The sequence below is a fragment of the Pipistrellus kuhlii genome, unplaced genomic scaffold (genome assembly GCF_014108245.1).
Source record: "Pipistrellus kuhlii isolate mPipKuh1 unplaced genomic scaffold, mPipKuh1.p scaffold_m20_p_3, whole genome shotgun sequence".
In the NCBI taxonomy this organism is placed as follows: Eukaryota; Metazoa; Chordata; class Mammalia; order Chiroptera; family Vespertilionidae; genus Pipistrellus; species Pipistrellus kuhlii.
The window spans coordinates 23629271-23645817 of NW_023425529.1; the positions used below are offsets into that span (position 1 = coordinate 23629271).

The window sequence follows — 16547 nt, forward strand, 5'->3', positions numbered from 1 at the left end:
TACTTGAGGCATATAACCTTTTGAAAATATACTAAATATGTTGAAATTTTATGAGGATGTAATTTTTAGAAATTCCATTGATCTATCTTGGGACCTTTGCATTGAATATAACAACAGTTAAACATTTCATCTCTTTGAACCATAGGAATTTACCTTTTAACTTGGAAAGTTTCCGAGCTCTTCTCTCCTCAATAGAATTAGTTTCATAGAATTGTTGATTGTTTCTTGAATAGCTAAAGTTTCTGAACTTCTCAGCTTTAGTATAAATGACAAGATCAGAGAGGGCCACAGCCACTTTTATCTTCAAGGTGTAAAAATAAAACAGTAATTTCACATTTTTTGCACTATTTGAATTTTTTTCCAAAAGAGAAAATATTCAATCAACAATTTGGGTCTTTTCATAAGATTATCTCCTCAAAAACTATTTGAATTGGGTCAATGTAATTATATTTTATGATGGTACTTAATGTTCAGATGAAGTAGCTCAAACCTAAAAATCCAGTTAATGTAACTGTTATTTTCTTTTTCCCAAAGACTTCAGTTTGCTGTCATGAATTTGCAAATTTAGGAATTTTAGTCCTGAGTAAGTCATATTTCCAGGATGATATAACATCTTGGAGTAACTCCTATTGTAAAGTGTACATTGGCTCTTTTACAGCCCTGAATCTATATGCTCTATCCTTCTGTTAGCCTCTTTCCAAGTTTTGTTTGGGGAAAACATTTTATGCTCATACTAAATCTTTGTGCTTAAGTATCGATAATATGAACTGGGCCTGCCTAATCAAAGCTTTGCCTTCCATAACAACACTAATAGGTTCAGGGATGTGCAAATAACTGGGTCAGAGCCAAAATGCAAAAAGAATTTGCTTGGTCATCTGAGGACAGATGGGCCTTCCACTGAAAGCAGATACAGTCTTGTACCAAAATGGGGAAAGTGAGTCTAAAGTTGGAGGGAAAAAAACAAAGTTGTGTGGACTTTGCTAGAAAAATGATACCAAATCATTCCTGACAATAGCATCCCTTCCCCTAAACTTTTCATTTATGTAGGGTAATTAATTAATTCCACAAAAATTAATAACTTTTACTTAAAGCAGACAAATTTGTTTCTATCACTTGCAAGCTGATATGCCTTCTTGTATCATGTTAATTTGTATACTTATAATACTACTAGAGGCCCGGTGCATAAAATTCATGCACGGGTAGGATTCCTAGGCCTGGCCAGTGATAAGGGCCCATCTGTGGGGTGACTATTGGGATAATCAGAGGCCCCTGCTGGCAGCCCCCTTGGCCAGCCAGGTGCTACCCCCTCACTGGCCGGCCCCTCCCCACCCCTCTACCACCACCTGCTCGCCAGGGTGACCTGCAGGGCGATCAGGGAGCCCCCTGCTGGAACCCGCCTTGGCTGGCCTGGAGCCTGCAGGCTTGGGGCAGCTCCTGCATTAAGCATATGCCCCGTGGTGATCAGAGCACATCATAGTGACAGGTCATTTCACTAGTCATTCCAAGGTTCAGCTGATTTGCATATTAGGCTTTTATTATATAGGATATTTTACAAAGAATGTTTTCTTATCTCTGACAGTCTGATCTTCTTGAAGGCAGAGACATTATATTGTTTGTATCTTTTGTACACTGCACAATGCCTAGCACATAATATTTGTCACTATAGAGAAAGAGATTAAAACAACAGGAAGAGAGATAACTTTTAAAAATTATTTTCTACTGCTAATTTTTCCCAAAATAATTGAATGATAAACTAAAGTTTTTTTATAAGGAGAAAAATATTTGTCTAAAAAATTTTTTTTAATTCTCCACCAGTAAGAAAATAAAACAACTTTTTAATCACTTGTAAGATTTTCTCAAATCATGGTCTCACCTTCTTTTTTCTGAAAAGTGACAATCTAAGTGAAATCTTTGACTCTTTTTCCTTTACTGGATTGTTTGTTAGAATATCCAATGATCTTGAACTTTTGACTTTGTCCACTTCCTCTTCATCATCTACATCTTCATATTCTTCATATTCCTCTACTTCACCATGCTTTTCCAAACCTCTCCTTGCATGGCTTTCTATTTTCTTGTTTCTAACTAATATTTTAAATTTTAATGCCTACAGAGACAATTTGAAAGACAGATACAATTACACATTTACAGGTAAGTTTGCATTTGTAACAGTCATTGGCAAGTCTTTCATAAGATTTGTAGTTAGGTCACAGTAGTAACACATGTAAGAGCTCCATCTTCCCCATACCTATATAGGTACCCTAATAGACACCAGTAATATTATAGCATTGACCAAAATTCACCAAAAAGTAAGTCTGTTATGATTTTTGTAGATTTTCTGACTTCAAAATTAGAGAATCAGAATCCTGAGTTGTGAGACTGGAATATGCCTCTTTAACAAGTCTCTAGGCATTTTTTTTTTACATTGCAGTATAATAAAATCACTTTATCTTAATTCCTTATTTATTCATTGGAAAGCATTTCCTTACTTTAGTATGGAAGCAAAAACTTTAATGAATACGTATATCCAAATGCTAAAAATGAATTTATAAATAATAGGAGGAATTCTATTCCTATAAAGCTAAAATTATCATAACTTACTGAATTATATCATGATTCTTATACTAAATATTTCATGGTGTTTTCAGCACTTTGCACAAGTTATTTAGTGTTTATTTTCTGTCACTATTGGACAAATTTAGCCTGTGGGCATTATTATGAGGTGAAAGTTTTTCCACATGTTCAGTTTCTTTTGTCTGTCTCAATTCTATCATGAGCCCTGTGCTCTTGTCAAAACACTTTCATCTTTAGATTTTTCACTCAGTTAAATAAAATGAGTAAAAAATATAAAGGGTGATATTCAAATATTACAAAAAAAAAAGTCTGTTCTGTACCAAAATGATGACATAGCAAAATTAAACTCTTTGTTGTTAAACAATACTATCATGCAAAAATAAATAAATAAATAAATAAATAAATAAATAAATAAATAAACAAATTCATTTATCATCTGGTAAAAATTGGGGCCAGCAAAGGACACTAAGAAGGAAGGGCCAGAGAAGAATGAAGAAAGCCTCAAAAGTGTGGAGTTAACACAAGAAAGTGCTTTAAGGAAAGGAAGGAGGCATCCCCGATGTTTAACGCTGTCAAGGGAATAAATCAGATAAAGACTGAAATAGGTCCATTAGAATTTATCATTAGGAAAGTATTCAATGACCTAACTGAGATATTTACTACAGTGCAGTTGCAAGAGGAAGCCTGATTAGGTAGGTTGTGAGGAAATGAGAAAGTGAAAAATTTGGTTGTTAAGACCAGGAATAATAAAATAAAATAAATAGCTGAAAATCAAACTGAAATCCCGAGGATACGATTGGCAGGGGGGGGGGGGGGGCCTTTTTTACACCAAAGTCTAGCATATGCTCAACTGAACATGAAAAGGGACCCATAGAGACAGTTACATTGAGCAGATTAAGAGAGAGAACCTGCCACCCAGGTGCTGAGGTATTGGGCTGAGATTGTGAGGATAAATACAAAGACATTTCAATTTGTACACAATTCTTAACAGACAAAATATATTCACCTAAATGCTCATAGAAATATTTCTAAGCAACACCTTGCAAAGATACACCTCTACAAATAATCAAATGTAAGCATTTTCAATTATCTTTAACCCAGTTTCATGAACCAATAGCATAGTGACATATTTTTTTTTTTTTATCTTAACCTGAGCTTCTCAAATAAAATGTTACCTCTGGTGAAGGTAGTTTGTCTGAAAAATCATCAAGCATATCAGACAGCAAGGTATCTCCCAACACAGTCTGCAAAATGTCTGCTAACACTTCTTGTTGGGAAGGGGAGCAGTGATTTTCTAAAGAGAGCACCACTGGGTAGTCAGATGTCTAAAAAATTAACCATTGCTACAGTTATTTCTCAGAACTCCTTAATAACTTTAATGTAATTAAAAGAAGCACTTAATCTATTTTACTCCTTACATCTAATGTTCAGTACCTTTGGAAAATAATTATTTTTTAAACCGAAAGTACTTTTAAGTTTGTCAAATCAGAGAACATTAAATCAGAAAAGAAAAATGATTACTATTTGCACCAGAAGTATAGGGAACAACTGAAGCATACAACAACAGGTACTCATTTAAATCAATAATGGCATATTCACTTAAAGAAATAATATAGATTGGTTAAGAAGGAGTGCAAAAAAAAAAAAAAAAAGGAGGTGCAGCTATACACTAGCACACTGCTGTAGAAATATCTCTATCGTACAGTCTTATGAAGAAAAGCAGTTGCCAGAGAATATGAGGCTACACTTTTATTTTTCAAAGTACATATGTATGCGTTTATTTATATGTGTTTAAATGGGAGGGGAAAACTTTAACACTACTAAGTTAAGGAAAATGTTAATTTTCTACTTTTTCCATTTTAAATGCTAAAATCAAAACTTGTTGTTTTATCATTTAAAACAACGATAAAGATATTTCTAGTTTTTAATAACAGAGGAGATATATTAAAGAAGGGTGACTCTATAAAGACATATTCTGACCTTTCTCACCACTGTAAATTTGAAATTTGCTACAAAATAGAGAGCATCACTCACTTTTGGATCTTATTCAAAATTATTTTGTCTCAATCGCTTCTCGGCCTTTTGGCTAAGATCAAGTGCAAAATTATTTTGTCTCCATATATGATCATCAGGACACAAATTCACCAACTTTATAAGCAAGCCAGGGAATTACAGGGTCTGCTGCATTATCCCAGACATTTAAATAGGATATATATTAGACCTTTTTAATGGATCAGAATCTTACTTTCTTGCTGCTGCTGTAACAGATTACTACAAACTTGGTTGCTTGAAACAACAGAAATGTATTCTCTCACAACTCTGGAGGCCAAAATTTTAAAATCCGTTTCCCTGGCTAAAAAAAAAAAAATATTTCAAAGTATCAACAGGCTCTAAGGCAAATCTGTTCTTTCTCTCTTTCAGCTTCAGGTGTTGCCAACATTCCTTGGCTTGTGACCCTATCACTCCAGTCTCTGCCCTCCTTCCCCTGTGTCTTCACAGGGCTTCCTCCCCTATATGCTTGAAATCTCCCTCTGTCTCCCCCATAAGGATACATATGATGGCATTTAGGGCCCAAACAGATAATCCAGGACTTAAAAAAATCCTTTCATTCAAATTCTTTAGCTTTATCACATTAGTAAATACCCCTTTTTGTAAACAGAGTAGCATGTAGAGGTTCCAAAAATGAGAACCTCATTTCCTCAGGGTCCTCTATTCAGCCTATTATAATATACGTTCTTATACACACATAGGTAGACTCCATCTAATATTAAGAGGACATGTAGAAATTTTCCAAAAATAAAAAATGATTTTGAAGCTAGGCAAAGTGTTAGCTTAGCACCGTGGTCGACAAACTGCGATTCGTGAACCACATGTGGCTCTTTGGCCCCTTGAGTGTGGCTCTTCCACAAAATACCACAGCCTGAGTGAGTCTATTTTGAAGAAGTGGCTTTAGAAGAAGTTTAAGTTTAAAAAAATTGGCTCTCAAAAGAAATTTCAATTGTTGTACTGTTGATATTTGGCTCTGTTGACTAATGAGTTTGCTGACCACTGACCTAGCACATGGGAAAAGCTTTTTTTTTTTTTTTTTTTTTTTTTTCCTGTGGTGGCCTTGGCTCTAACCTCTGGAAAGGTCCTCTTGTCTTTTATCCTTCTTGGCCACATCTAAAGCAAGTATTGAAGAGTTTGCTTTTCTTAGAGCCCACTTCTAGACCCAGGGTTGTTTTCATGCTCACCTGTGTCACTCTTGTGTTTTGTTTTGGTTTTGACAATATTAAAAATTAGTTTCTTATGTATTTGCCTCTAAATAAGTTACATGTGCCAATATCTATGCCCAAAATTATGTCCTCAATCAAGTTACCAAATCTACTTTGTTTCATTGCTATCTCTTTCCCAAATTAATGGTAGAAAATCCAACCTTCAACCTCATCTTTGCCACAAAATTGAGTTACGCTGTTCAATTGAGAAAGGTCTTTGAGTCTTGATGCTCAAAGCCTTTTTTTCATTTTGTCTCCTTCTCTTTGGAATCTTAGAAGCTGTAAGGGTTTCCATTCCTTGTAAGATCTTTGACTTTTAAGATTGTCTCTTTTTCTTTTTCTTTTTTTCCCTTCGTTACCCATCCTGGATTAAGTGAGAGGGTTTGCTATACAAATATTTGGAAGAAGTATTTCAGATTAATGGTTAACATTGCAAGTTCAAAGGCTTTGAGACATGTCTGAAAAGGAGTAAGAAGACCAGAATAGACGAGCAAACAAGGGAGAAAGGCCAAAGGATAGGAGAGATAATAGAAAACAAAGGATATAGGGTTTGGAGAGTCCCAGTATAGACTGTAGCTTTCATTCTGAGTGAGACTGAGTTTTGAGAAGGGGAATGACATGATTTGACTTATCAAAAAGTCACTCTGGCTGATACATTGGGATGAAACTGCAGGGAAGGAAGAAGAAAGAACATTGGATATGAATTCAAATAATTCATGAGAGAGGGGATGGTGGTTGACCAGGACAGTGACAATGAGAATGGGAAGAAGGGATTAAAGAAAGTAGAGCCAATAGGACTTGCTAAAAAACTGACTGAGATGTAGGAGAAAAGGAGGAGAGAGTTAAAGTTGGCAATAATGATTTATTTTAGGCTTAAATACATAGAAGCAGTTGGTCCAAATGTTGTGGGTTATTGTTAAGCTGATTAAATACATAGAAGTTACCATTTAATGAAATTGGGAAGACCATGAAAAGAGTGGACTGGCAGAAAGAGGAATATCTGGAGCTCAAATCTAAATACCTTATGTTAAATATGCCTATTACATATGCAAGTAGAATGTGTGTGTGTAGTTGTCTGTATTGGTATAGAGTTCAAGCAGGAAGTTAGGATAAAGATAAAAATTTAGAATTATTAGAAATTGTATGTTTAAGAAAATCAACGCCATTCATCAACATTTTAAATTAAGAAGTTTTTTATATTTTTATTTTGTGAATATTTACTTACCTTATACTATATTTCTAATAAACAATACAACAATTTATTTAAATTTTTTATGTTTATTTTTAATACTTTTTATTTTTATTGATTTTAGAGAGGAAGGGAGGAGAGAGAGAGAAACATCAATGATGAGAGAGAACCATTGATTGGCTGCCTCCTGCAAGCTTCCTACTGGGGATTGAGTCCAAAATCCAGGCATGTGTCCCTGACCAGAATCAAACCTGGAACCCCTCAGTCTGCAGGCCAATGTTCTATCCATTGAGCAAACCAGTCAGGGAAAGTTATGTTTATTTTTATAATTAATACACTGATCTAGTTAAGAGAACTTTAAATTTATCAAATTTATGTTTAATTTAATAGATATGCATTACTTTATTAGATATACATTAAGTATTCAGTAAGATTAGATTAAATATCTTCAATTTTACAACATTTGAACTACTTAAGAAAGAAATAAAATATATTCAGTTAACAAAAACAATTTAAAAATATATAAAGATGCGTAATTAGCCAAGTTTGTAAATGGGGCCAAGTATTCAAAACTGAGCAATTATTAAAGCATACCCAATTTATAGACTAGGATTTATAAACTGACTTTAGACACTCTAGAAAGAACTGGATCTTTGAATCTAGCTTTAACAATTGAATAGTAATTTTAAAATCCAAAATAAACTTCTAAACATTTTTGCTGTAGAAATGGTTGCCATTTGCCCAGCCATTGTGCCTCAGTGGTTGAGCATAAACCCATGCACCAGGAGGTCACTAATTCGATTCCTGGTCAGGGCATTCCTGGGTTGCAGGCTCATTCCCCAGTATGGGACATGCAGGAGGTAGCCAATCAATGTTTCAATATTTCTCTCATTGATGTTTCTCTCTCTCTCTCTCCACCTTCTTCTCTATTTAAAATCAATAAAAAGATATTTTAATTAAATAGTTGCCACCATAGTCATTACAAAAGTCAACAATGGAGATAACACATTTTAACACTTTTTATTTTTGTATCTTGAAAGTAAAATAGTTGAATGTTTGTAAAATATTTATTAATTATATAATACTATTATATAGAAAAATATTTCTCAAACTTTTTTCATACATTAAGAAATATATTTATGATGAAATAAACATACATATTATATAATTACACAAAAAGTTCCATGAAACATGTACCTTACTACTGGAGATTAACTTTGATAAAACTATCATTTTACTATATACTGCATAAATTTCACTGACTACTAATGGACCATAACCCATGATTTGAAATATCACTAATCCAAACTAATGCCAAGGATCATAGAATTTTGAAACATGTAAATTATGTTGCGTTTAAATATAATTTAATAAAGATACGCACGTACTATGAATGCATATTTATGTATAGCTTGAATAACAGTTTTAAACAAGAGTTTGCTGGTGAGTGTATAACCATGGTACACAACAGGTTCATTTTGTGATCCATCCCAGCAATCAATTTCGAGACACCGGCATCCTTTCACAAGGGCACTAGCAAAATGTAAAGAAAATAAATAGTCATTCCTGGATCTTTAAAAATGTTAAAGTGTCCCAAAGACTACTTGCAAAAAAATTAAAAATAAATTTGTAAATGAATTCATAACAAAGTTGTTGTGTTGAACTGAATACACTTTTCTTCTTTACTGTGAGCATGGCCTAACATGGAGCAACAATGGGCCAACCACAGTTCCAGCACCACCAAGAGGGTGCCATGGGTAGGGCCATGGACTCTGACTCCTGCAATTTCTACCTATTACTTATTCATTAAGTTTGATATGTCTCATAGAAAATGTATGATATACAGCTCACTATCAATAAATATTTATTGTCACACTACCTTGTTTGGCTAAGTGGATAGAGCATTGGCCTGTAGATGTAAATGTCCCAGGTTTGATTCTGCTCAAAGGCACATGCCCCAGGTTGTGGGCTCCTCCCCAGAGGGGGGTGTGCAGGAGGCAGCCAATCAATGACTCTCTCTCATCATTGATGTTTCTCTCTCTCTCCTCCTCCCTTCCTCTCTGAAATCAATAAAAATATATTAAATAAATAAATATATATTTATTGTGTTTATATTAGAAAAACTGAGAGTTATAGGTATGTAAGAAGAAAATGGAAGGCAGACAAAAGTGATCCTCTAAACAAAGTCTTGGAAGACAGACGAATGAATAAAAAGAAGCTGATTTGAAACATCAGAATCTTAGACGTGATACTCATGTATCAGGGAGATGGTTCTAAAAAAAGGTCCCTGCCATACATGAAGACATTTTTCCCATGGAAAACCAAGTTAGCATTTGTTTTCCAAAACAAATAATTTAGCCCACTGTGTCCAGGCCAGCAGTTCTCAATCAGGACAATTTTGGCTCGTAGGCAACATTTGACGTTGTGTGGAGACATTTTTTGTTACCATAACAAAAAATGAGGTTTGTGACTGGCATCTGGAGGGTAGAGGTCAGGAATGCTGGTAAACAAAGAATTATCTCACACAAAATGTGAAGAATGTGAGAAACGTTTCCCTGAGGCATAAAAACCTGCAGAAGAGAGTGTGGTCCCAGCATAAAGTATTTGATGTAGAATCAGTGATTCTTTCAACAGAAATACAGAGTTTCGAATAAACCACTCACAAAAAAAATAGATATTTTAGATCTAGTATTTCTTTGGGGATCATTTTAGTCAACTTTTTAGGGAGATGACTCCAACAATATTTAAGTAGGAGTGTAACTGAGGAAAGACAAAGCAATTATGACATTGAAGTTGAGGTGATGAATTCAAGGGGAAAACAAAGGAGAGGGGTGGGGGGGAAAGGACCTTATGTTCCTTTGGGAATAACAAAAAAGTGAAAGTGACCTGAGGAGGTAAGGCATTAAAGGGGAAGATAATTAATAAATTTTATTTATATTGCAGGCTTCACTAAAGCAATATAGAGCTAAATAGTTCATACATTATTTGTTGAGGCTTTGGGGTGGTTTGCTTTTTAAGACCACTTTGTCTTACTTTTTAAGTGCTCACTGCTTTATTCAGGCATATAGAGATGCACTGTAATGTAAAATCTCAGTGTCTTAGTCCACTTGTCCCATTGTTGGAGGAATAACTTGAGAACCCTCTTCTAAGAAAGTCTTGTTTGACCCACTGGTAGTGACTTAGGCAAATAAGGTGGCCACCTAATTTTAAGTACAAGTTCTAAAATGGGCTACGTGTGTAGAAATCAAACTGAATCTATTTCTCAGCTCTTGTGTTTGTTTATTTGGATTTTAAATTGTAGAGTGATCAATATCTGTTAGTAAAGTTTGGTAATTTCCAAAAAAGAATGTTTGTTATGCCCTCCTCTCAGTTGATTGTCAAAGTATATTTCTTGCCCAGTTTATCAACACAGATATCAGTTGCTTGGGGTGCTAACAGAGAATAATCTTGAACTCTCTATTGGGAAAATAAAAGACAAAAAAAAAAACTATCAAAAATTCAGTTGTGGAAGAAAACTTTTCATGAATGACAACCTTCCTAATATTGATTGTTGCTACATACTTCTCTCGATAGTTCTGATTTCAATCTTGGATCCAAACAACCTTTACCAAACTACATAAGTTGACTCCGTGATATGAGTTACTCAGAGGAATATACAAGAAAGTATGTAAGAGAAAGTCTCCTCCAGTGGTGAAGCCACTTTCTACTATTTCACATTGACCCCTTTTCGGGGAATGAATAATGAAAATTACCGTCTCTGTATAGAAATGCTCCACTTACATAAGTTTAAGGGACTTTATGTGGATTAAAATGTTCAATGCTATTAGGACAGTTTTTATTAGTTTTTCTCTTTTAAAGATGAGGCAATTAAACACAAGGACTTTATATTTGTCACATAATTAACAAATGAGAAAAAGTGAGGAAAGATAAGTACCAGAAACTTAAACATTATTAGGTAAGCATTACATTACCCCACCTCTCATGAGTAGAGAAATTTTAAAAGAATTGTCTTCTAAAATGATCTAAAATGATATCTACCACAGTGGATAGAGAAATAGAGGAAGAAATGCAATTAAATTTAAATTTAAATATTCAGTTGTGTGCAACATATTCTTGGAATTCAAAAATAATTATATTTCTAAATCAACCTGTTTAAAAATTATATTTTTAATTAAAATAATAAAGTATAAATAGAAAATTCTATAATGAACGTATAGCTATGAGTTGGGCTATTCTTACAGAATTCTAAGTGGATACACTTCTGAGTTTGTAAAGTTATGTATTTACTTAGGTTTTAAATTGGAGAAACAATTTAACTGGGAAAAGGAGGTCAGCAGGCAGAATTAGGAGAAAAGTGAAAAATTACATAGTCTCCAAGATATGTGCAAATCAAAATGGCTCTTCCCTATGTGATTGCCTAATATGTACAGCCTGCTTTTACTGTGAATTCCCACCAATGGAGGCAGACATCAGAGGGAACTTGAAAGGGTTTTAAAATGCAATAAACTTAAAAATCCAAATAAATACCTTTCATATCCCCAAATGTCACTTGGCCCTATTAGTTGGTCAGATATCAAGTATGTATTATGTGAACTTGAGATAAAATAATCATTTAATGGATGGTGCATATCTTGATAAACATTATTAAATTCTTTACTAAATAGTAGGAATTCAGATGAATTCAGGAATCTTGTAAAACCTTCAAATGTCATCTGCCTTGCTTGCTTAACTATAAAAAAAAAGAAGTAAAAAGGTGTAGTAATATCATTAGCAATATAAACATTATATTCCACTTTAAAACATATTCAGTAATAGAGCATGTTTCTAAAATATTCATTTAGAATTAACATTAATACTATTTTTTGTCTCTGGAAATAAATTTTTCTAAGTAATACCCTTAATTCTTCAATGTTCAAGCAGAGAATGTATTATTCAATTATCTCTGATTGTTTTAATGTATTAAAAATATATACAAGTACAAATGTCATAGATCAATGAATTTCCTCAAGCTAAACATCTAGCTAACAAGCACCCAGGTCATAGGTCACAACATTAGAGCCCCCCAAAAGCTTGCTTCCTGCTAACATTCAATCACTCCCACAACCCACCCAAGGATATTCAATGGTCTAGCTTCTAACAGCATATCTTTGTTGTCTCTTGGTTTTGTGCTTTCTATGAATGATGTCATACAGTTTGTATTTTGTGACTGGTTTATCTTACTCAACATCATTTCTAAGATTTATTCTTTCAGTTAGACATTGTTTGTTCCCATACTATTCCCATAGTATTCCATTGGGTGATTACACCACAATTTATCTATGGATTCTATTTTTGATGAGCATTTTGATAATTTCCAGTTTGGGGCTATTACAAAAAGTGCTGCTATAAATAATCAGTACCTGTCTTTTGACACAAATGCTTAATATCGAATTGTTGGATCTTTTGTATATTACCAGCTTCAGTAAGTTATCTCTAAACTTTTATACACTGTATGGTCTATACCAAAATTACCTATTTAAGCAGAACACTGGCTCTGGAATAAGACAGCTTAGGTTAAACCTATTCACTTGTTATGTAATGAGAATGTTATTTAACTTCCTCCTATGTTTGGAATGATGGTAATGAGAGTACTTATCCTATATATGAGTTCTAAGTAGGTTGCTGTTGTTTTTTGTGGTTAATAATTCAGTTCATCCAAAATAAGAGCTGGTGTGGATATTTGCTTTAGACTAGAGAATGATCCTTAGCAAAGAATTTTATCACCAGGAATTCATACTATAGAAATAAAGAGTCAAACAAAGATCAGTGTGCAAGAATGCTCACACTAGCATTATTTATAAGTGCTTAATAAGAGAAGGAAACAAATTAAAGCCCAAGATACAATACAATACTAAACAACCTTTAAAAATAATGTATCAGAAAAAATATATATAGTGACAAAAGTAAATGTTTATGATATCGTAACAATGAAAAACCTAGCATTCAAAAATACTATCACCATTTTAGTATAAGAAATAAAAGCTAGAAAAAAATGCATAGAGGACACTGTAGGCTGCGAGCTTTCTGTGTCAAAGCCATGCAAATTTATGGGAACTTGTAGGGCAAATGCATCATATAGTGTAATAGTAACGGTTGCATAAATAGATTCTTTTTCCCAGTGCAATTAGCAGTAACTGGCTTATAGCCCTTTTTAACTAAAAAAAAATAATTAAATAAAGTTCTTTGGTGATGGAATAAAAATCAAACTCATTTTGTGCCTTTTAAGATTGTGATGAGAACCTCTTGGATTTTTAAAAACCTTCTTTGCTACATGTCATACACCAATATGGGATGAGTTGAGAATCTTAGCAACATTTGAGACTCTAAAATCATATTTAAAATTGGCCTTATAATACTTCATGTATATGACATGCAAACACTTGGCTGTGTATGGAACCAAGTGAGGCAGAGGACATTACAAAAGATGAAATGGATGAACAGAACAGTGCAATATTATAGTTAAAATGCAAACACAAGTCCAAGATGTCATTGCTACCATCTCATTATTGTGTTGTATCTTTTACCACCTGCAGGTAGCAGTGCCAAAATATGTCTTTTTGAATATTCACTAAATCAGCTCTATCAAAAGTGCTTATCAGTGAATTTCTAGTCATTAATAATTTAAAGAGCTTGAGCCAGAATATAAATCAATTCACTACTTCCTTAGAGAAAGTGAAGAAGAGAAGAAGAAGAGAAGAAGAAGAAGGAGGGGGAGGAGGAGGAGGAGGAGGAGGAGGAGGAGGAGGAGGAGGAGGAGGAGGGGGAGGAGGAGGAGGAGGAGGAGGGGGGGGAGGAGGAGGAAGAAGAGAAGAGTTGTTAACTGAATTCATCAGGTGTGGTAATACTATTGTAGTTGTTTTTATAATCTGGCGCAAACTATCTTGTGCAAACCTGGAAAAGTTTTAATGGTGATCTGATCAACTCCCACTTGCTGGCACTGCATTTAGTCCTATTATGCTTAAAACCCTCCAAAGTCTTTAGATAGAACTGAATCATGAAGCCAAAATCGTAATAAGGACCTAGAAGACCAGTATGATTTGGTCCCTGACTATCCCTCTAAATTTATCTAGCTCTGATTCTCCAAGTTCCAACCACACTGTCCTCTTGTACCTTGAATTTTTCAATTCAGGTCCAACACTTTTCTTCCATCAACTCACACACTGCTCCCACATTTTTCATCATTTAAGCCTAAGCTCAGATGTCACAGCCTCATAGAGGAGTCTCTTAAAATCTAAACTAGACTTCCTGGGTGGTTTACTCACTCTGATTTTCTGTTTTATTTTTTCACAGTACATAGCAATCTTTGAAATTACACCTTTGTATCTCTAATTCTTCATTGTCAAAATTTCTCCAACCCCCATCAGGAATATAATAGATCTAGTTTGCCTTATTTCTCACTATATTTCCTCCCCTAAAAACATACTTGGTTGCCACAAATAAATATTTGAATAAATTATGAATGGGTGACTCAATGAAGGAATCAGTTTGGTTCATATGCTATCTGTTAAACACTGGTAGCCATAAACCAACTTTCAAAGGCAGAATTTGAACTTTCATACCTCCTTGCTAAATAAATATTTTGAGCTACCAATTTATTCCTGTAGGATTAAACACCATGCATTAACTTGTTACTTAGGCAACTAAAAAAATAATTTATTATATAATGTTTCCATTATTTTATTTTAAAATGAGCATAAATAAAAAAAATTTGAAGTTTTTATAATCCACTGAAAGATGGAACAAAAGTAAAAAAAATATATATGACAGCTCATTAGCCTAAGGCAGCAATTTTCAATCTTTTTCATCTCATGGTACACCTAAAGTAATTACTAAAATTTTGCAACACACCAAAAAATATATTTTTTTCAGATCTGACAAAGAAAGATAGGTATAAATTCAATACATTCACACTGGCCAGCTTTTTTTGTGTTTGCTTCTGTCATTTTCTTTTTTCTTTTTTTACAATCTAAAGGAAAAGAGGTCAGTGCCCTTGACTAAATAATTAGGTATTGCATGTTTTAAAAATTCTTGTGGCACACCGATTGAAAATTGCTGGCCTAAGTGATCATTTAATTTAAACCAGATGACTATATTCAAAAATAAAGAAAAAAACAAAATTTTGAAAATGTGTCTAAAATATGGTAGTTAATTATATGTATTGACAGTGGATAAATTAGTGATTTTTGTAGTATTTTATGTCTTTCCTATTATTGTTTTCATTTAGCTAAGTTATTCATATGTTTTTTTCAATAATATAATGTATAAAGATTGAAGACTACCCATAACTGGATTTTTATCTTATTAATGACTATTTAGAAACTTACTTCTATTATAATACATATAACAGAATCTTCATTTTGCTTTTTACCCCTAAACTTATCTCTGAACATTTGACAGATATATAAAATCGGTTAAAAGAAAGGAGCTGGAAAATGCCATGTAGCTTTCTAAAAGATATATACATGCTATAAAATACAAAAATAAAACTACCAATATTTTTTATTATCCAGAAGAAATCTGACCCACCCAAAAATTTGAATTTGATAACCGTAGTTCATTAAAAAAATGCTAAGAATGTAAATATTTGATAAAACTTTGAAATTCAAGCCTACCTTCTTGAACAGGCTCATATTTTTCAATGGTCGCAGAAGCAATACTTTCACTCAAGTTAACTATATACTGCTCTTTTCTCAAAAAGTCATCCAAATTTTTTTCAAAAAGAATTTTTCGGTTTTCAGAATATGCATTGAAAATCTCAATAATTTCTTCTCTGTATACAATACTTCGATAAATTGATCTAAATTCTTCTATGGTGATTTTTCCTTGCTTCAGCCTGTCATTATCCTACTAAAAAAAAAATCACTAGTGGGCTCACGTTGTGAATATAAAAAAAAAAATACACAAACAATCAATTAGAATATTTGGTAACATACAGAGCAACTTATACTTGAAAGAAGATGAATCTTAGATTAGTATCTCAGATACAATATATTAAACTGCAGGAAATGGTGCCAACGTTGGGAAAAAGCTAATGGATTACCATCACTTAAAACCTCCTGGCGGTAGCAGGTATAGAATAAGGTCTGGGCAAAGATGAGTATTGTAGTATGGTTTTGAAATACACATTTTCTTTTCCTATTCTAGTCTCTCTTCAGGGCCTTCTTGAAGCCATGCTAGACAGTATGTATCCCATGCTACTAACACGCAGCTTGCACCATAAATGTCAGAGAAAATCAGAGGCATGCAAGATCACTGTGAAGTACAGGTGCTGCCAAAATTAGGCAGTATCTGAAGGAGGTAGTATCTACATATCATGAAGGATTTGGGATAATGACAAACAAGGTAGGTTGCAATAAGAACACATGGATTCACCTGGCTGTTCTGAAATTTTCATTTTTGAACTTTATGACGTAAGAGAAAAAAAATGGGCTGGGTCCAGTTATTAAAAGCTATAGCAACCTGGGAGGTTGAGTAAGAACATGACTAGCAAAAGC

At 33.6% G+C, this 16547-nt stretch overlaps 1 protein-coding gene across 1 annotated transcript in view; it reads right to left on the reverse strand.

Moving 5' to 3' along the window:
• Positions 1-16547, reverse strand: part of PLCZ1 (phospholipase C zeta 1) — a gene marked incomplete at its 5' end in the record, with an annotated part of 44787 nt that overhangs the window by 18695 nt on the left and 9545 nt on the right. The window contains 6 exons of the mRNA XM_036458872.2: positions 154-301; positions 1874-2104; positions 3747-3896; positions 8403-8547; positions 11542-11743; positions 15666-15897. Of these exons, the coding sequence (XP_036314765.1) occupies positions 154-301; positions 1874-2104; positions 3747-3896; positions 8403-8547; positions 11542-11743; positions 15666-15897 (1108 nt within the window). The remainder of the gene's footprint in view (positions 1-153; positions 302-1873; positions 2105-3746; positions 3897-8402; positions 8548-11541; positions 11744-15665; positions 15898-16547) is intronic.